General features: G+C 42.9%; 1 protein-coding gene across 9 annotated transcripts in view; it reads left to right on the top strand.

Annotated features, from left to right (window-relative positions):
* The window catches only part of LOC127655204 (PTB domain-containing engulfment adapter protein 1-like), a 114,797-nt gene extending 94,534 nt beyond the window's left edge, over window positions 1–20,263 (top strand). For 8 of the 9 annotated variants that reach the window (XM_052142872.1, XM_052142868.1, XM_052142870.1 and 5 more), the window contains 8 exons: window positions 3,131–3,202; window positions 4,736–4,834; window positions 5,253–5,384; window positions 5,582–5,698; window positions 5,823–5,909; window positions 9,339–9,471; window positions 10,673–10,767; window positions 19,291–20,255. In XM_052142872.1, the coding sequence (XP_051998832.1) occupies window positions 3,131–3,202; window positions 4,736–4,834; window positions 5,253–5,384; window positions 5,582–5,698; window positions 5,823–5,909; window positions 9,339–9,471; window positions 10,673–10,767; window positions 19,291–19,362 (807 nt within the window). In that variant the 3' untranslated portion in view covers window positions 19,363–20,255. Of the gene's footprint in view, window positions 1–3,130; window positions 3,203–4,735; window positions 4,835–5,252; window positions 5,385–5,581; window positions 5,699–5,822; window positions 5,910–9,338; window positions 9,472–10,672; window positions 10,820–19,290 lie in introns of all 9 variants that reach the window. The other variant, XM_052142876.1, reaches the window with a different exon arrangement.
* Window positions 20,264–22,272: the final 2,009 nt, after the last annotated feature.

The raw sequence follows: 22,272 nt of genomic DNA, 5'->3' as shown, positions 1-22,272 counted from the left end.
CCTTGTTGATGCTAGAGGTCAGAGGAGAATGGGCTGACTGATTCAAGCTGATAGAAGAGCAACTTTGCCTGAAATAACCACTCGTTACAACCGAGGTATGCAGCAAAGCATTTGTGAAGCCACAACACGCACAACCTTGAGGCGGATGGGCTACAACAGAAGAAGACCCCACCAGGTACCACTCATCTCCACTACAAATAGGAAAAAGAGGCTACAATTTGCAAGAGCTCACCAAAATTGGACAGTTGAAGACTGGGAAAATGGTGCCTGGTCTGATGAGTCTCGATTTCTGTTGAGACATTCAGATGGTAGAGTCAGAATTTGGCGTAAACAGAATGAGAACATGGATCCATCATGCCTTGTTACCACTGTGCAGGCTGGTGGTGGTGGTGTAATGGTGTGGGGGATGTTTTCTTGGCACACTTTAGGCCCCTTAGTGCCAATTGGGCATCGTTTAAATGCCACGGCCTACCTGAGCATTGTTTCTGACCATGTCCATCCCTTTATGGCCACCATGTACCCATCCTCTGATGGCTACTTCCAGCAGGATAATGCACCATGTCACAAAGCTCGAATCATTTCAAATTGGTTTCTTGAACATAACAATGAGTTCACTGTACTAAAATGGCCCCCACAGTCACCAGATCTCAACCCAATAGAGCATCTTGGGGATGTGGTGGAGCAGAGCTTCGTGCCCTGGATGTGCATCCCACAAATCTCCATCAACTGCAAGATGCTATCCTATCAATATGGGCCAACATTTCTAAAGAATGCTTTCAGCACCTTGTTGAATCAATGCCACGTTAAGGCAGTTCTGAAGGCGAAAGGGGGTCAAACACAGTATTAGTATGGTGTTCCTAATAATCCTTTAGGTGAGTGTATATTGCAACTATTAAACTATTGACCTGTATCTTGGGTCACTAACAACCCTATACACTTTTGGTAATTGAGCAATTAAAAAAACATATCCTTTTTGCAATTTTCACATTTATTATTGTTACACTATTCTTAAATATTGTGTATTCAGAATTGTTGAGGAATACTAAAGAGGTGTGGGCATAACGCCCAAAACAATTGATAGGTAGAGGGTGTAAAATAAGGTCCTGGGTCACTAAAGACCCGAGGTATGCATTAAGGGTTAACTTAATGTACTAATTTGTATATTTAACTTTTTCAAATGAGTGCGTTCAATAGCATATTCAGTTTTTCTGTGGCATCAAAATTAGTATTAGGAATCATGGAATTTCACTGGTGTTGGTATCGACCACTGAAATGAGGTATCGTAAAAACGCTACTGCCAGTGTAGTAGGTGATAGATGAGCAAAGGCTGTTTGTGGCACATACCCTTTGGAACAGACCAGTTTGGAACTGTGATCAGGAACAAGACACTTTCCACCCTGTGTAATGTAGTGTATCTATCACTGCTGCCTCACTCTCTGTCCTACAGTGTTCATTTGCCCTTCAGTGTGGACAGCATCCATCATCACTATGTGCTGAAGACATGTTTTATGGATTTGTTTAACTCTATTTTCAAAATAATGCATTTCTTTTCCCCACAGGAGATGCTCAGATAAAATCAGTATAATTTCACATGTAAGCAGTCTGTGCAATAATTAGGCCTAATCATGAGTCCATTAGTCTCAGTGCTGCTTTAGAAAACATTGTGAGACCAACAGTAATGTCTGAGACAGACTGAAATTACAGTTGTGAAATCCCAGAGCAAGGCAACACTGTATTGATATTCCTCTATAATCCCATAACTATAAATTCTAAACTTTTGCAGTTAATCCAGCCCAAAAATCTTAATGTAAAGACTCCATTCAAACATTTTGTAGATGATTTCAGCTTGAGGTGTGCCATCAATTTTTATTTTTGTAAACTAGAAATGTAAAGGCATAGTTTACCCAAAATGTGAAAATCTCACTTTGACTTGCATTAAAAGAATATTACACATTGAAAGTTAACCAGCAAACGGTTGCGATTGATCACCTTTTGTACTGGTATTTGCATACTAAAGAATGCATTGTGTATTCTTTTTTTACGTCTACTGTATAGCCTTCTACTGTATAGCCTTTATACTGCAAAGACAGCGTTATGCCATTGCATGTTGATTGTCTAGTATAGCCAACAGAAACAAATGTGTGCTGTGTTTCATGACAACAGCAAAGCAGCTCTGTTGCAGCATTTAATTCACACTGAACTGATTCCTAGAACCTAAGCTTACCTACAACCTCATCACTATTCCTGTGATGCTTTGCATACACTGGTATATCCTTCGGGAAATGCAAATGTTAGATTGATTTACCCTGACCAGAGAATAGCAGGAAAAAAAAAACAAATGTTTTTAATGATGATTATAGGTCAGGCTAGAAAAACATATAACGTTTGTGAACCTTTGTGATAACTGTTAAATTACTGTCAATTAATGTATTCGTTTCGATAAAGTAGCCACTAAAGAGATAATGGAGAGGTGCAGGCCCTTATCCCATGCATATTTTAAATCAGCACATTGTAGACAGACACTTGACCACATGGAATGGGTAAAGGTTTATAGCTCCATCTGTTGGATGGTTCATCAGGGATTCATAAACTTTTTTCATCTGAATCTCTATTTCTACAAAGTAGAGTTAGCTTTTAAATGTTATTACAATGTAATTACACCTTTATAGCTATTTAATCAAATTAAAACTAGTTGAATTATTTTGTGTGATTTCTAAGTGATATATAAATGTATACATTTTAATTGGGCTTTGGCATTTCTATCATATTCTCATGAACTCCAGGTGTTCAAATACCCAGTTGGGAGACCTTGATCAATTGGTTTGTATTACAAAGAGGTCAAATTAGGTCCAGGTTAAACTGAGAGAATTTTCTTATAATCATCAAAGCTCTTATATTAATTTAAAATTATAATTGAGCCCACAAGATCAGAGTATCTTCATCATGAAATTTGTAGTCAATTTGAAAATATTAAGCATCCTCCTTCATGTCCAGCTTATCATTTAATTAACAAACCTTTGACTTTTGTCAAGTTCAATTGTCATTTGCATTATACTGCTAAAATAAATAAAATAAAAATAAAAATATTGCTTGTTTATGGACTCAAATTTGATTAAAATTTTTCCCTCAGTTTCTGGGGAATACAGAGGTTGATCAACCCAAAGGTACAGAAGTTGTGAAAGATGCAGTGAGAAAGCTCAAGGTAAGGTACTGTAGCTTCACTATGTTTATGAATGCAGTAGATGTCATTATTTTTTACATCTGGAAATATGAAGTGGTATTTATCTGAAGAGAATTTAGTGGAATATTAACACCCTCCAGCTGTTTTCAAATTACACGTTTAATGATACGTGGTGATCTTTTGCTACCCTACACTTTAAGGGCTTTATGCTTTGATATAAGCTTGTACACTCTTAAAGTGGAATACATATATAATAAATTAATGATCAGCTAAAGACTTATCAGCCAAAAAACAAAGGACAATGCATCTGTGTGCACTTCTGCAGTTAATTCAGGATGGACTTCAAAGTCTTTATTCATTCATCTTACAGTTCATACAAAATATTACATTGGCCCCTAACACTTACTTAATTAACTCATTTTAAACCATGACTTGTACTACACATTAATAACTAATGCTGGCATTATACTCAAGCTGTTTAGCCAGAGGGGAACTGGCCCCCACAGTGAGCCTGGTTTCCCTCAAGGTTATTTTTCCTTGCCACAGTTATTTTTCCTTGCACAATTTACAATCATGTTTTTTATTAAACCGCACAATTGTGACTATGAGACTCATATTTCAAGTCAAGTCAAGTGTTTTTTTATTGTTAAAGCAGTTAACAGCATTTTTCTGTTAAAGCATAATTTTCTGTAAAGCTGCTTTGAAATTATGTGTGACGTGAAAGGCGCTATACAAATAAAAATGACATGACTTGACTTTGATAAAGAGGAAATGCTTTGTCAAGTGATGAATGCTATATAAATATATATATATTTTTTTTATTTAAAAATTGTATAAACATGTTTATTTGACATGTACTGTGCAAAAGTTTTAGGCACTAAAAAATAATGCCATATATCGTTTTCATGTATCTATTAACATCATACAAAGTCCAGCAAACCTTTGCCTTTGAACATTATTCTAGATTACCTATTTTTTTCTTGTTTGCTGTCAGATAGGATGTTGCAGGATTCGTGGAGAATTTGCCACAGTTATTATATCTATTTATGCTGTCTCAATTGCTTCTGTGTCTTGTTATGTTATACCAGATTGACTCATGTACAGTGGTGTGTGGGTCAAGCTATCTGTTGCAGGGCTCCCTGTTTATCTATTCTATTTGCAAAAGGAATGTTTGAGAGTCTAATGAACACACTAAAGCTGAAGATATTAATAACCATCTTAAGACATTTTATGTGCATAATATAATATAACTAATATAAAATATTAGTTCTGGTCCAGTTATCTCATTGGACTAGTAACATTCCATTTAGTATAATTGGGACCCTTCACTGTTTTATATCACTCTGTCAATCTGTGTTGCTCGACGACCAAACCAACCTCATTTGGTTTGGTTTTGAAATATTTTTGTTATCAAAGTAAAAACAGGCAAAGTTTATTATCCAAGTTATTCAGTATATTAAAATAAATTATTTGATGAATAAAATGGTACTGCTTAAATACTTAACAATTGATGTCTCCCTCTCACTCCCCCACCCACACCTTTCTCCTCTACAGTTTCAGAGACACATTAAGAAGTCAGAGGGACAGAAGATCCCAAAAGTGGAATTACAAATCTCCATCTATGGCGTGAAAATATTAGATCCTAAATCAAAAGTATATGTATATCCTAACAAACAGATTCTGCAATCATTTACTCACCCTCATATACCTAAACTCCTATGACTTTCTTATGTGGAACACCAAAGGAATTTGTGGAGAATATCCTGGCTGCTCTTTTCCTTATAATAAAAGTAAATGGGGATGGATATCAAGGAACAAAACAACACAATTTAATCAACATAAAAGTATCCTAAAATTGGTTCTTACAAGTTTCTTACATTTCAAATCTTACCACATGAAAAAATGCACCTTTTGGAAGAAAGAAAGTCTTTAGGGGTTTGGAACCATTTTAGGATGAGCAAATGATAAATCATATTCAATTTTGGGTAAACTATTCTAAGTTGAACCACTAGGGGACTTCCTTAGTTTATATTTTAAAGGCTGGCATTTTGTCTTATTTTCCTCTTCACAGGAAGTACAATACAACTGTCAGTTGCACCGGATATCCTTCTGTGCAGATGATAAAACGGATAAAAGGATATTCACGTTCATTTGTAAAGATTCCAACAAACATCTCTGCTATGTGTTTGACAGTGAAAAATGTGTAAGACAACAGACATGTCATACTATTTCTAATTCTGTATTATGAAATCTATCAATGATTCTGTCACTTTTAAAATAATTTTTCAGAACTTGAAAATTAAAAAGATATGGCAAAACAAAACTTAAACAAATGGCCAAACAATACACTGCTAACGATGTTGCTAAGAAAACGATCAGTCATTTATCTGTCGATTCCAGGCAGAGGAGATAACTTTGACCATTGGCCAAGCATTTGACTTGGCATACAAGAAGTTTCTGGAGTCCGGGGGAAAAGACGTAGAGACGAGGAAACAGATAGGAGGCCTGCAGAAAAAAGTGTGCATGACATACAGTTACAGCTTCTACAGAAAACCACTTATGATACTTCTCTAAAGAATGAACTATGAGTCATAGAGGAGCTTAGTGTTGGTGTATGATGTATTGCAATCTATCTTCACAGATTCAAGATCTTGAAGCTGAAAATTCAGAGTTGAAGAAGCAGTTACAAGTCTTAGAAGAGCAACTAATGATTGCTCAAGTTCCTCCTGTAAGTATTTCCTCTTGTAAGGACTTTCTGCTGGAAGATCAGACCAATTTGCTATCCACCATTCTTTTAATTAGCTGCATGCAAAACAGACTTAACAGTAATAATGTGGCTATGCCTTAAGACATGTATCTTCTCAAGCATAAGCTTATCCTATTTAAAAAAAAACTACAATGAAACTCTGAATTAGAACATAATGGCATTTAGTTTACCCTCAAATGAACATTTTGTCATTAATTACTTAATCTTATGTCGTTCCAAACCTGCATATTGTAATTTTTATTGGACCACTTACAGAAACGTTTTTAACACTTCAAACAGCTTTTGTCCATACAGTAGTACAAAAATTACCCAAAACCGTTAAAGACTCAAAGTACCTCATACAAGTCCACTAGTTCATGGATAAGAACTGACTTGTGAATAAATTTGTTCACGAATTGGACTGATTTGGTTCTCGAGTTCAAAAAATGACAGAATGTTTGGGTGAACTACTCCTTTTAAACTCTTGAAAACACACTAGAACTGACTGTCTGATCTCTCCGCAGCTTCTTCATATCAACTCTTCTAATGAAGCATATATGCTTCAGAGACCATCCTCTCTCTTCTGGTGTCACAATGTGACATCGTTCTCTTGTCTCGAAATCTCTTCTGTTACACTAACGCCAATGAGCTCACCTGACTCTAACTTTTCTGCTGGTCTTCTGACTCCTCCACCTGCTAAACCAGCTCTTTCAAAGCCTCCCAGCGGAGACAGCATTCCTCACCCTCCTGTAAAGCACTTCTCTTTTTACTCTTCTTCTTTTTGTGGTCTTGATGGTTTGTCTTTCAGTGGTTTCTGCAAAAGTTTTTAAGAGGTCATGGAGATTTTTTACAGTGCTTGCAAGGCAGCACTGTATTGATTCAATTCAGCTTTATTGGCATGACAATCAGAGTATAGTATTGTGATGAAGAGGAGGGTGGGGCAGCCCTGTTTTGGGCAAATCATCTGGGAGGGGATGAAGACTAGCCAGAGGCACCAGTTCCAGAGAGAGAGAGAGAGAGAGAGAGAGATGCGTGGCCACTTTGCATGTGTGTCTGTGTATGTTTATGTTTGTTTTAAAGTTTCTGATGAAACTTTACATTGACTGTTCAGCCGGTTCCCGCCTCCTCCTCGCCCGTCCTAGAACTGTTACAGGTATTGCTGAAGCATTTTAAGGTTATGCAAATGCAAACTGTTTTAAGTGAGATAATAATACAGTAATAAATACAACAATGAGTAGTAATGAAAAAATCATTTTAATATTTAAATACTAAGAATGAATACATTTAATACAAATAACTATATATATATATATATATATACAAAATGTTAACATTTAAATCCTAAGCATGATTATATAAAATAATAAGACATACATTATACAGAATATACAAAATAGGAAAATGTACACAATATGAATTAAATTTTGTAAATTTGTCATGTCAGACATATATTTAGCAGCTACTGTACTTTGTCGTCCTCTCCAAGTATATAGGGTTTTTTCTTTGTATCACTGAGTATAAGGAATGATGGATTCAGTGTTTCAAATTTGGGAAAAATGATCTCAGAGTGTGGTACTTGGGACAGATGAGAAGAAAGTGTTTCTCATCCTCTATTTTCTTTAGGTTGCAGTGTCTGCATATCCTCTGCTCTCTTGGTGTCCAGGCTTTCTTATATCTTCCTCTCCCTATTTCTAGATCATAATAACTTCATCTGTATTTTGAGAGGGTTTTCTCTCTTTAAATTGTTTAATTGATAATTGATGAGTAGTTTGCTAATGTTGTGGTTCTATTTAGGGCCGAATAATATTGGAGTTTGTTTTGGAGGTCAAATTGAGTTTTTAATGTTTTATCATGAGTATCTTTTAGATTTTTCTCAATGTCTTTAATAATGATTTTAGGGTTGTACCAGGAGTCAATCACGAGTAGAGTTTCATTAACTAGTTTAAGAGCAAGTATATTTAGAGGATGAGATGCTGGTGGGATCTCATTGGTGAGGAGGGCAGACTCTTGCTCTGACTGATGGAGGTGATGCCAGAATTAAACAGATCTCTTTTGTATTTCAATATTTAGGGTATATAACCTCAATTTAGTTGGTATTGGAAGTGCCTCTATGTACCACCAAAATATTCTTTGCAAATTCCAACTGAATGTTTTCCTGTGCAGTTTTATCCCAATTTTGAAAGTAAGACTGGTCCCCAAATTTCACATCCATATAATAGAATTGCTTTAATGATTGAGTTGTATAATTTAATCCATGTTTTAATTGGTAATTTAATATGGCTGAATCGTGATTAAAATGCATAAAATGCCCTCCGAGCTTTTTCACTCAATGCTTTTACAGCCAGACCAAAACCTCCAGATGCACCGCTCTCAATGCGGTGCTGGTGCGGTGCTGTAGGACCTCTACTCTGTAGCTGAACTGGTATTTGTTTCCCTGATATATGGTCTTCTTCTGGAACACCACGACTCTGGTTTTGTCCAGGTTGTATTAATATTTCTCAAACATTCTGATTATTTTAAACCCTTAACCTTAAGTATTAAACATCTGTTAGTAAATCATACAGACTCCATTCAAACCTTTGTTGATAATTTAACACTAGGTGTGCTATGCATATTTATTTTTATTTGTTGACTTTTTAAAGTTTGAAAATCTTCCTTTGACTTAAATTGATGAAAGGTTAATTCATTTATAATGCATAAACAGTGATGTTATCATAATATTTGCATACTGAATTACAATTGGCCTTCTTTCTGAATTCTATTTGCAACTTGAATTTTAATTAGTCTTGTTTTTCTTGCATATATTTAACCATTTAAAGCTTTGATTTGTGTGTGCAGCCAACTGAAAACCTGATGTGTGCGGAGTGTCATGACAACTGCAGAGAAGCTCAGATTCAGCATTTTATTTACACAGAACCAAAGCTAAAAACCTAAGAATACCTAAAAATAACACCATTTAGTTGCTGCCTTGCAAGCAAAGGTATTTCCTTCAGGAAATATGGCCATGTCTCCAGTTGGGAAAAAAAATGTTTTGTCGTGTGTAAACAAGTGTTGTGGTAATGTTATGCATTTTATTTATGTAGCACTTCATTCCTTTTAATACGATTTTTTTTTTTTTTAAAGATAACACAACTACATCTCCAAGATGTCTGTTAAAGGAATGCACAACTTTCACATTTTTGTATACAAACTTCTTATAAACATCTAAAAGAAAAAGAGCATGTTTACATACATTTTAGAATCACAAACATCTTAAAACATCTGCTGAATGTCCTTTTGACAGCTAAGAGAAAAACGCACACATCAGATAGACATCTTTGTAATGTACGTGTGCTCTCTGGGATTTGTTCATAATCAAATCAGTTATTCTTCAGAATGCTCATGGACTTTACACATTATTGACATTCACAGGGCAACAGCATGTCCTCAAAAACCTCCACAGACATATTTGACATGGTTCCATTTTCTCAAATGACCCCACTGGTTCCATTACCAGCAAGTAATGGCTCAGCCCTTCCACCCCCAGCGAGTTCTACAGAGATTAGTAAGTTTTCTTTCTCTGATTCTGTTCCAGAGGTTGTTAAATGTTGGCTTAAAGTTAAAACATAAAATACTGTAAATGATAGCTCATGGGTTCAGTCTCTGCCTGTTGTAGTTAAATTATATATAAATGATTGTCTTAATAGTCTTAAAAGTTATCATGACCATCTTGTTAATGTTTTTTAATGTTTGCATTTACCTAAATATTCAGTGGCAGGAAAAAAATATTCCATTGTCTTTGTTGTGGTTTTTGTTTGTTAGATTAGCTAGTTTATGGTTTAAATTAGTTTTTTGTGTTTGTTTATTGTTTTGGCCTGGGAAGTTGGTGCTTCTAAGTGGTAATAAAAAAACGAAACAAAGGATCACGGTATATTGTACATACTGTGCTCTTACACCATGTCCTAACCACATGAAATGCAATAAGTTTCCAGCGACAAGCAATTGCTTTGTGCACACTGAACGCAAAACTGCTATGCGATGTGACAATCACAACCAATCAGAAATATAAGCACAGCGTTGTTCTAGCGGGAAGACAAGCAGCTGTACATCACCACACCATTAGCAGGGTAATTCCCAGCCAATCACATGTAAGCCATTGCTTTATAAGTCTGCTCACAATCTATCACATTGCTGTTTCAGTGTGCTAACATGGCAACCTCCACCACCCCACCATCACAGGTTGAGTCCCGGCCTGCACCGGGGTAAGCTGCTCACCCCTGCCTCCTATCTCCGGCAGGATATGCCGTTCCGAGTACAACTTCTTCGGACCACCAGACGGGGCTTACGCCAAAGAGAGACTTTTATTGTATTTACTTTATTTTACTTTTATAATCATCAACTAAATGTCATCTTAAATTTTACTCAAGTCTGCGAGTCTTCCTGATAGAACATATTTGATGTTTAATATACAATTATGTTGATTTTAGACCAATGAGATTTCACAGTGGCTGGTGCTTCCCTGTGCAATGCAGCAGAAATAGAAACCAAGCAATCAACAAAAATATCCTGTAGATATTCTCTCGGTTGTAGCCGGTTTTGGACAAAAACTCAGATTTATGTGGAAGGTTTGATTAGGTGATGATTAGGACATGGTGTTACCCTAGACAGTAGATAATACCTTACAGTATTGTTCTCACTAACAGAATGCTTTTGAAGAGGATATGTTACAATGTTTCTCAGAAAACCCCTTTTTTTTTTTTCGTTAGGAAGAGACCTGTTTGGTGCAGAGCCATTTGACCCTTTCACCTGCGGGTCAGCTGATTTCCCCCCCGACATCCAGTCCAAGCTGGATGAGATGCAGGTGACTGCATGTCTGTGAATTATTAGCAACTGAGCAGCTAATAGTGCTGACGGTACGCACTACCCCTCTCTGAGGAAAATTTACTAAACAGTTGCACCACTTTCGCGCATAGTATTTCAGCGTAACAAACTGTGTCTGATTCACTAACCACCCACAGTCCAGTTTAATGCTATATGATAATGCTATAATTATAACATTATTTGTAGTGTGCTGTCCTTTATGCAGATGTTGCAGAGTCAGTGGCGAATCCTCGTGCGATCGACCCTATATAACCCTAATGGCTTTATTAATAATACAATACTTATACAGATCATTGACCACTTTTTTTGTGTGAATCGTATCTCAGAATAAACACTGTGTGACATTTTTATTTTTACCCTGTTTTTGCCCTTTTTTATTACATTGGCATTAGGGATGTTTAGATTCACATCCTATTATCGTTCATGGTGGCAGCTTGAAGCTTCTCAGTCTCCACCGGGCATAGGCATCTTATTAATAATGCAAGTTACAAGATGTGGTGTAATTCAAACATCTATTAAATATCTCCAGATTAAACAGCATTAACAATAGTAGCACCTTTTGAGTCCAGAAACATGCGCTCTTTCTCCTCCTATTGACACAATCATCCAACTAAATAAAATGGAAGGGAAGGAATTTATAAATATAATAATTCTTTATACAATATTGAGATACCATAATATAATGTATTAAATATAATACCAAATAAAATAAGGAATAATAATAATTATATGAAATAATGACAACAAATCAATAACCAAAAAAGTTGAATTGCTCCTATAAGTTATCAGTTTTTCAGGTTGACACTATGCATAATTTTGTATCTTTTCTTAATATAGGGAATATTTTGTTAGCCTGTACTTGATTTAAAATCTTTTTTATAAAAGATTTTTTGATAAGCCTTTTAAACTGTTTTTATAATTATTATTTTTTTTTTTTTACAATTTACGTAAATTGACGTATAGATAGTTATGACAGATCCTGATTAAAGGTGAGATGATCGGTATCAGGATCTATATTGTCCGATCAGGTGACAAGAAGATCGGTGATCAGTATCCGATGTAAAAATCCCGATCAGAGCATCCCTAATTGGCATAAAGGACTTGATAACAGTTTAGTTTAAAGCTCCTCATTCCAATTCTGGAGGAATGTGGTCATCTCCGCTGTGACTTTGCATTATATTAGTTGTAGACTATGATAAAGTCATAGCCAAAATGTTCAGAAAAACATGAAAGAGAAAATAATTGTGATCCAGAATGTGTTTCAGTCACAATGCAATACGTTTGGTTACGTATGTAACCTCCGTTCCCCGAGGGAGGGAACGACACGTTGTGTCGGAGAAGCGACACTAGGGGACACTAGGGGTCTCTCTTGAGCGCCGATATCCACCTCTGATCTATGAAAAAAGGCCAATGCGAGTTGGCAGCCAGTATTTGCATGTCCCGCCCCCGGACATACGGGTATTTAAACGGCGCAAATACGGGAGTTCATTCAGGATTTTTCTGAGGAGCCGGAAATGGTCCGGCCACAACAGTGGCTCGGTTCAGCGACATGGCGGAGGAAAGACACAACGTGTCGTTCCCTCCCTCGGGGAACGGAGGTTACATACGTAACCAAACGTTCCCCTTCTGTCGCTCTCTCCACGTTGTGTCGGAGAAGCGACACTAGGGGACCCATTCCAATCTTGCCATGTGCTGAACAGTGTACGTGGACTGCCGATACAGAGGCGGGCAGGGATTCATCCAGTGCCACGCATCATCTGTACCTGGCTGCACGTACCCTTCCCCAATGCCCCATACGAACATCGGGATCCTTCTAGTTACCCTGAGAGGGGAACAAGGCGATGTTTGCCAACATGGGAACGGGCCAGCCTGGCTGGGCCTCGTTTCTCTCTATGTTTCTCGCATAGAGCAATCACGGCCGGGCCCTTACACGCATATAGGGAAGGGGTCTTACCCAGACCCTCGCGGAGACCACACCTGCCCTTTTTCTTGGGGAGGAAAAGTGGTAGACACGTCACACGGCCGTCTTAGGACTCATGTGGAAAGTATGGTGCGGTGGTAGATCCAGCCTCGAAAGGGGGGAGTTGCTACAGCACGGCGACTGGGGCAGCTGTAACTGTCTAAGGGAGACACGGGGGTCCGCTCGTAAGGGGACAGAACCGTGGAATTACACACAGGGGGAGTCCGAGCAGGAGGCCTTACCTGTGGAGCACCTATACCAGTACAGGGTAGACATCAGGGTACCCGCAGTGGCTTGGGTCGGCGAGTTCCTCCGCTGAACCGCGGACCCAGAGGACTGGGGAGGAATCGACCAGGGTCCCGACTCGGAGTGGGGCGCCCTGGGAAAAAAGGCGCACTACTTAACCTTGACGTCAGGAAAAGGGTGCAGGGTGCAAGCGATCCACCCGGCCGGTCAGTCTACGTGTTACCAAGTTCTACGGGCTCGGACCTGAGAAAACACGAGACGCAACCGACTCAACGCGGAGGTTGTAAAACCTCGCGAAGGTGTTGGGTGTTGCCCAACCCGCGGCTCTACAGATGTCTGCTAGGGAGGTGCCCTTGGCCAGTGCCCACGAGAACGCAACACCCCTTGCTGAGTGAGCTCGGACCCGCAAGGGTAGGGGCACGGCCTGGGTGTGATAAGCCAGTGTGATGGCGTCAACAACCCAGTGGGTGAGCCTCTGTTTGGAGACGGCATTCCCTTTCTGCCGTCCCCCAAAGCAGACAAAGAGCTGCTCAGAGCGTCTGGTGCTCTGTGTGCGGTCCAGGTAAATGCGCAGGGCGCGCACTGGACATAGCAACGAAAGGGCTGGGTCTGCCTCCTCCGGGCAGCGCTTGCAGGTTCACTACCTGATCTCGGAATGGTGTGGTAGGAACCTTGGGCACATAGCCCGGTCGCGGCCTTAGGATCACAGACGTATCCGCCGGACCGAACTCCAGGCAAGTGTCGCTGACAGAGAACGCTTGCAGGTCCCCGACCCTCTTGATAGAGGCGAGCGCGATCAGCAGGGCCGCTCTTAAGAGAGAGGGCCCTGAGTCCAATTGATTCAAGCGGCTCGAAGGGGGTCTCTTGAGTCCTGCCAAGACTACCGAGAGATCCCAGGAGGGAACTAGGCCTGGCCGGGAGGGATTCAACCTCCGGCGCCTCTCAGGAACCTGAGGATCAGGTCGTGCTTACCCAAAGACTTGCCGCCTACAGGATCGTGGTGGGCTGCAATGGCGGCAACATACACCTTGAGGGTGGACGGGACAGCCTCCTGTCCAGCCTCTCCTGTAGGAACAGGAGCACTGACTTGATCACGCATCTCTGCGGTCTTCGGTTCAGGAAGAACACCAATCTGCGAACCAGCGCCACTTTAGGGCGTAAAGGTGCCTGGTAGAGGGGCTCTGGCCTGGTTGATTGTATTCACAATGGTCGCCGGTAAGCCGGCTAGCTCTTCCGCGATCCCATCCAGGGACCAGACGTGGAGGTTCCAGAGGTCTGGGTGCGGGTGCCAGAGCTGCCCGGCCCCTGAGAGAGGAGGTTTTTTCTCAGGGGAATTTGCCAGGGAGGAGCTGTCGCGAGAAGCGTTCCGAGTTCCGAGAACCAAGTCCGAGTGGGCCAGTAGGGGGCCACTAACGTGACTTGCTCCTCGTCCTCCCTGACCTTGCACAGCACCGGTGCAAGAAGGCTCACTGGGGGAAATGCGTACTTGCGCAGCCCCGAGGGCCAGCTGTGTGCCAGTGCGTCTGTCCCGAGGGGAGCCTCTGTTAGGGCGCACCAGAGCGGGCAGTGGGAGGTTTCCTGGGAGGCAAACAGGTCTACCTGGGCCTTGCCAAACCGCTCCCAAATCAGCTGGACCGACTGGGGTGAAGCCTCCACTCTCCGCCGGGCAGGCATTGTCGTGATAGCGCATCCGCTACGACGTTGAGCTTGCCGGGGATGTGAGTGGCACGCAGTGACTTGAGTCGCTGCTGGCTCCATAGGAGGAGACGGCGGGCGAAGTTGTGACATGTGGCGGAGGCGCACGCCTTGGCGATTTATGTATGCCACCACCGTGGTGCTGTCCGATCTCACGAGGACGTGTTTGTTCCGAACTAACGGGAGGAACTTCCTGAGAGCAAGAAGGATGGTCAGCAACTCCAGGCAGTTGATGTGCCAACGCAGCGGGCCCCTTTCCAACGGCCCGCTGCTGCGCGCCCGCTGCACACGGCACCCCACCCGACCGGAGGCGCCGGTTGTGACCAAAACGCGTCGGACACCTGCTGCAGGGGCACTCCTGCCCGTAAAAAGCAGAGGTCTGTCCAGGGTCGGAGTGTTTTCAGGCAGGCGGGGTGATCCTTACCCGACGCGTGCCGTGGTGCCATGCTTGTCTCGGGACTCGAAGTCTGGAGCCAGTGCTGGAGTGGTCTCATATGCATCAACCCCAGCGCGCGACCGCCGCGGAGGACGCCATATGCCCCAGGAGCCTCTGGAAAAGTTTTAGAGGGACCACTGTGCCTGGCTTGAAGGAAGCGAGGCAGTCCAGCACCGACTGAGCACGCTCGCTCGTGAGACGTGCTGTCATCGAGACTGAGTCTAACTCCAACCCGAGAAAATGCTCTGAACCGGAGTGAGCTTGCTCTTTTCCCAGTTGACCTGAAGCCCCAAGCGGCTGAGGTGCCGGAGCACCTGGTCTCTGTGTGTGCATAGTAACTCTCGAGAGTGTGTTAGGATGAGCCAGTCGTCGAGGTAGTTGAGAATGCGCATGCCAGCTACTCGTAGCGGGGCAAGGGCCGCCTCTGCGACCTTCATGAAGACGCGAGGGGACAGAGACAGGCCGAAGGGGAGGACTTTGTACTGAAACGCCTGGCCGTCGAACGCAAACCGCAAGAAGGGTCGGTGTCGTGGCAGAATTGAGACGTGGAAGTACGCGTCCTTCAGGTCTACCGCTGCGAACCAATCTAGATGCTGAACACCAGCCAGAATATTTCTCTGCGTGAGCAAATTGAACGGGAGTTTTAACAAGGCCCGATTGAAAACTCGCACGTCCAGGATTGGTCGTAAGCCGCCGCCTTTCTTGGGTACAATGAAGTAAGGGCTGTAGAAACCCTTCCTCATTTCGGTTGGAGGGACAGGCTCTACCACGCCCTTGGCTAAGAGGGTCGCGATTTCCGTGCGCAGGGAACTGGCATGCTCGCCGTGTACTGCGGAAAATCGGACGCCCCTGAAGGGGGGGCGGGAGCCGGGCAAACTGAATTGCGTAACCGAGTCGAATGGTCCGGTGCAGCCAGCCAGCAAAAACCACGCTTCCCAGCTCTACGCTAGGGGCACCAAAGGGACGAGTATTTTGGACGTACCCGGCGGGGCCTCGCAGCGGGGCCGAACAGGTAATGCAGCGTCGGGCGGCTTTGTTGCGGCCTGAGGCTGAGGTGCTGAGAATAGACTCAAAGCACTTACCTTGCTCTGCGCGCCCGGCAGGGGGCGGGTTCGTGACTGAGGAGGAGGTCTGATGTTGGCGTCCTCTGGACTCGTCTGAACCGGCCAGCCGGGGGACAGTCGTGGGCAGGCGGAAGGCAGGATCACCATGTCCGGTGTACCAGGACTGTCGTAATCTGAAAGCAGATTGCCGTGAGAACGGCATTTGCGGGCCAGGTGACCCAGAGGCAAAGGAAATAGCTCTTTTATTGAGAATGTGGGTACCACAGCCCCCGTCAGATGGTGTGGCAAATGAAAAAACAAAGGATTCTCCTCCCGGCCCTCCACCGGGGGACGGAGCAGTCTTACCACCTCCGAGCTAACGCCTTTGGCTCTGGGTCGACTGTCTCAGGAACGCTTGGGAACCTTCCGGTCCTAGAGGGGTTCGTGAGACAGGGGCGACGCCGCCTCGCGGGTGCTCGACGCTGGGGCTGAGAGCTGGGCCCGGGTTGGGGCGGAGCAGAAGCTGGTTTCTTCGCCGCAGGGGGGCGCCCTCAGCGAGCAGACGGGGCAGGGCCCGTAGCGGCAGGTGTGCGGCGGGGCATGATGATGGCCTCCGTCTGCTTCTTCACCGCGGAGAACTGTTGGGCGAAGTCCTCGACGGTGTCGCCGAAAAGGCCAATCTGGGAGACAGGTGCGTCTAGGAAGCGGTTCTTGTCGGCCTCACGCATCTCGACCAGATTGAGCCAGAGATGGCGTTCCTGGACCACTAGGGTGGCCATCGCCTGTCCGAGTGCCTGCGCTGTGGCCTTCGTCGCTCTCAGGGCGAGGTCGGTCGCTGAGCGCAGTTCCTGCAGCACATCAGGATCAGGTCCACCCCGTGCATGTTTCTGAGTGCTTTGGCCTGGTGGACTTGCAGGAGGGCCATCGCATGCAGGGCGGAGGCAGCGCGTCCAGCCGCGACTGTAGGCCTTCGCGTTGAGCGAGGATGTTGTCCTACAGGGCTTGAATGGGAGTACGGGGCGGCCACGCCAGGAGGTAGGGCTACCGGGGCATAGATGGTACGCAACTGCCCTATCGACCTTGGGAATCGCCCTGTATCCGTGGCGCTTTCCGCCGTCGAGGGTGGTGAGAGTGGAGCGGGTGGCACCTAGACGAGCGGAGAGACGTCAGCTTGTCATGCACCTCCGGGAAAAACGGGACCGGGGGGATGCGTGGCCGCGAACGGCGCGCTGCCCCCAGGAACCAGTCATCCAACCGTGAAGGCTGTGGGGAGGATGGAGGTTTCCAATCCAACCCCACGCTCACGGCGGCCCGGGAAAGCATGTCAGACATCTGAGCTGCCGGCCTCAGCCTGGGCCTGCTGGCCCGAAGGCGGCAGTCCAGGGGAGTCCTCGGCATCAGACATCACACTCTCCGATGCAGCGGCGAGCTCATCTGCTTCGGGCTCGGGAGGATAGACAGCCGGGCCATGAGGCGAGCTGCTATCGCCGTGAGCGTAGACGGGGACCAGCGAGCGTGTCGGGGAACGGGAGGTTCGCGGGGGGCTACCCGGCGAAACTGCACCCGCTGCCGCCCCCAAATCGCCCCCAGCGCCAACCGCATCGTCCTCAATCCCATGGGAAGAAGGAGCAATGCGGGGTGCAGCTGGGGTGGCTTGCTATCTGTTGAAAGCAAGCCGCGACCGCAACGTGGTCATGGTCATGTTCTTGCAGTAAGAACATGAGCCATCCACAAACGCCGCCTCAGTGTGATCGCGGCCCAAACACAGACGCCTGTGGCCGTCAGAAGCGGAGAGCACTCTACCGCATCCAGGAACAACACAGGGGTGGAAGGGCATCTTGAAAAAGACGCGTCCTGAAAAGGATGTTCAACGCCGCTGTGTTTTGCTCTTTTAGAGAAATTCACTCTTTTAAGGGAAATAACTCTTTTAATACACAGTATGTGTGTGTGTCTGCGCTGTCGAAGCGCTCAGGGGCAACAATGCACGCCGTGCAAAGTAGGAGAAAGCCGCTGTTGTGCGCCGTCAAATCCAATAGCATGCAGATCGTCAGAGGAAACAGGAATGTAATAGTGGTGTGTAACTCGCAGCAAACTGCAGACAGACCATCAGCTCTGAAGAAATTTTCTGATACCCGTATGTCCGGGGGCGGGACATGCAAATACTGGCTGCCAACTCTCATTGGCCTTTTTTCATAGATCAGAGGTGGATATCGGCGCTCAAGAGAGACCCCTAGTGTCCCCTAGTGTCGCTTCTCCAACACAACGTGGAGAGAGCGACAGAAGGGGAATGTAAACATTCCTGATGACATAGTAGCTCAAATGTTACCAAATGAATACAAATGTAATTGATTCAAAATTGGAATCTAATTGAAGTTGTTGAGCAGGGGGTGGCGTCAATTGTGCTGTAGTAAAGACACCTCCAATATTTTGCGTTAGGTGGGGGGCCAACTTCACGCAGGTTAGCCAGCTGCATCCTCCTCAACCTAGCAGTCAGCAGCACCACCCCTCGAGTTTGAGAGCTGTGCAATTGAAGTTACATTCGGCACAACATTTTGGGGCTCATTTGTGCTGTTACCTGATTTGACTTGCATAATTCATTCTAAGTGAAGTCAAAAAGGGACAAATATGATTACTTTTTATTTCATTTCATGTTTTCCTTTTTGTGCCATAAACTTGAATAATAGAAACAGTATCCGGAAATCTTGCACATATAACAGTTACATTAATAATTTATTTGATGTGTTGTTCAACTAACAAACCCCTCTTTTCTGTCTTTTTGCTCTCTTTCTGCTTCCAGAGGCAAAGATGGTTTGTATTTTCTAAAAATTGTATTGGTAATTTCTGACAGAATCTCTTAGGTCTAATTTGCTTGACCATTTTAAGGATTTCAAAAGTTAAATTATTTATTTACAGCCCTGCGTCTGTGATTTTCTTCTGCCCTATGGTCTGCTTAAAAAGCATGTTTACTTATTAATCAAATCTGTATAAAAGTTCACCTAGAGTGTGGTTGTGTATTTCAAATATTATATTTTTTTTATTTATATATAATTTTTTTGGTGGTTTGTGTAATAGTAGTAATAATAAAATAACTTGTTTTTTTTCTGTTTTCCTTTTTTTTTTCAGGAGGGGTTCAAAATGGGACTAACAGTAGAAGGCACTGTCTTTTCCCTTGATCCACTAGACGGTCGCTGCTGATTTCAAGAATATATTCTTGTCACATTCATGTTAAACCATTTGTATTACAGTGCCAAACTCGGGTTTATAGTCAAGATGTCAGTCTTATCTTGTGTTTATTTTTATGTATTTTCATTTGAATTTGGTTTACAAAAGGTATATTGAAAAATAAGCAGTAGATCACTATTTTTGTAAGAACTAAAAAACTGAAACTGAAATAGTAATGAAGTTTTAACACTCTTTGCTTTTACAGGCAATGAAGGATGTAGAAAGTATGTTTAATTGCACACTAACAAGTTTCACAACTGTTATCAAACTACACATACCAACAGCATTTTTTTTAAAAGTCACACTACAACTCATAAAAATGTCTCTAATGCTAATGATATTTTCTTTTACATTATTTTGTATATATATTTTTAACACTTAATGCATTACCATACGTAATACATGGGGTAAACAACTAAAAAAAACAGATCACATGGAAAACTATGATATCATTTTTGTTTATTGCAATAGAGTCATGAAAATGCAGTATTTTACAGGATTGGAATATTTCCACACTAACATGTATTGCAGTTTAATTTTATTGTATCTATTTTAGCATCCTCTTGCACAAGGAAGCACTTTGTAAGAGCTTTGTTCATGTATTATTGTTGTCACTATGTATGCATTATTTTAGCCTTAGCTGTTGTAGTCATTAAAAGGAAACGGTACAAATCTCTGTGTGATTTGTTTTATAATATGCCTTTCTTAAACCTTTAACTTAATTAAATAAGAGACATCAGTGGATGGCTCTTCCTCTGTCTTGGCTGGAGAGGGTCGCTTTGATAAAAATGAATGTCCTGCCCCGCTTATTGTATCCAATGCAAATGATTCCTGTTTTATTGTCTAAGAAGGTCATAAAAGAGCTGAATGGGTGGCTAAGCTCATTTGTCTGGAGCAAAAGAAACCCTAGACTGAAATTATTAAAACTTCAACTCACTAGTGCAAAGGGAGGCTTGGATCTTCCGGACATTAGACTGTATCAATTGGCTTGCCAACTTCGTTTTTTTTTTGTCGAATGGCTCCATGAAGACCCTAAATCAGTCTGACTTGATCTCAAATCCTCACAGTCCAACTGCCCTTTACAAAATACTGCATCGTCCTCAATCCCGTGGGAAGAAGGAGCAATGCGGGGTGCAGCTGGGGTGGCTTGCTCTCTGTTGAAAGCAAGCCGCGACCGCAACGTGGTCATGGTCATGTTCTCGCAGTGAGAACATGAGCCATCCACAAACGCCGCCTCAGTGTGATCGCGGCCCAAACACAGACGCCTGTGGCCTTTTATTTGTTCATAATTCAAAGTTGAGCAGAGCTCTGTGTAATTGTCCCTTAGCAAGGGTGAGGAGCTCAGCACCCTTAAAACTTGGAGTAAGAAATGTTGATATTCAAAAATTTTTGTTCGTCTTTGACAAGGTTAAATAATGTCCAAAACATACTCCGTAGTTTGTGGTTTAAAATGTATGTGTTAAGGATGAAAATGAAAACATCCCCGCTTAGCAAATGGTGTCATCCTCTTCTCTTCTTCTACTTCTCCTCTGTACCTGCACCGCTCAGCACGACCGTCATCCAGCGCGAAACACACGCAGAGGAAGAACCCGTTATGTAGTGTTGTGAATCAACTAAGTTGCTCCAAAGCTGTGTCTCACACTTCTTTCCTTTTACCTAGAGTTGTTCCGATTCCGAAATCATATCGGTGAGTACTGGAGTCAGTATCCTGAATTACCATGGTACACCATGTGTTTATTTTCGGACTATTTTAGTCCAGCGGGTCGCCGCCGCTGTGGAGTAGCACAGGAAAACGGAGAGAAGTAGCGCCCGTTAAAATGTTCCTCTGCAAGACGCATGCAGTTCTGTTTATTAACTGCTAGAGCGTGAAACAAAAACAGCAGCGTGACAAATAAACTGCGTACCTGTGTAGTGCGTACATGTGTCTCTGTTGTTAATGTTTATCGTTATTTTGATACTCATTTTAACAATCGGGAGTCATGTAAACATGACATCACGTGCGTCTTTTCTGGTCAGTCGTCATGGAAACATGAAGCCCTGGCGTTTGGACCAGAGTAAAACAAACATATCACTGTATACCACCAGTATGTGTGAAAACACTCACTGTGGCTTTTTAAATGAATTGTTATTCATTCCTAGATTTATATCTGTTATTTTTCAGTTGTGGCTGAATATCAAACTAGACAATAAAAGAAAGTTTAATGTTTTTCTTTTGCTGTATTTATTCATTCCTCACACACAGAGGATTTAACCTGAACCAGGCTTAACTCCTGAATTCCTAGCATTACTCTCTCTCTCTGTGTGTGTGTGTGTGTGTGTGTGTGTGTGTGTGTGTGTGTGTGTGTGTGTGAGCGTGTATTTATCACTTTGTGGGGACCAAATGTCCCCATAAGGATAGTAAAACCCGAAATTTTGGACCTTGTGGGGACATTTTGTCGGTCCCCATGAGGAAAACAGCTTATAAATCACACTAAATTATGTTTTTTGAAAATGTAAAAATGCAGAAAGTTTTCTGTGAGGGTTAGGTTTAGAGGTAGGGTTAGGTTTAGGGGATAGAATATAAAGTTTGTACAGTATAAAAACCATTATGTCTATGGAAAGTCCCCATAAAACATGGAAACACAACGTGTGTGTGTGTGTGTGTGTGTGTGTGTGTGTGTGTGTGTGCGTGCGTGCGTGCGTGTGTGTGTGTGTGTGGCCTGCCAGTGAGCAATGGACATACGACAGTTCTTTAAAAGAAAAAAGACAGATTCAGGTGAGAGACTAGGGACAGTCCATAATGACCTCTGTCTTGTTTTTTGTTTTTTTTGTTCTTCTGAAAAGTCTTAAGCTAAAGTAACAAATAATGCAAACCAGCTATCTGTTGTTGTATAAAATTACTTA

The sequence above is a fragment of the Xyrauchen texanus genome, chromosome 14 (assembly GCF_025860055.1).
Source record: "Xyrauchen texanus isolate HMW12.3.18 chromosome 14, RBS_HiC_50CHRs, whole genome shotgun sequence".
Lineage (NCBI taxonomy): Eukaryota > Metazoa > Chordata > Actinopteri > Cypriniformes > Catostomidae > Xyrauchen > Xyrauchen texanus.
This window is presented reverse-complemented; position numbering and strand designations above follow the sequence as displayed.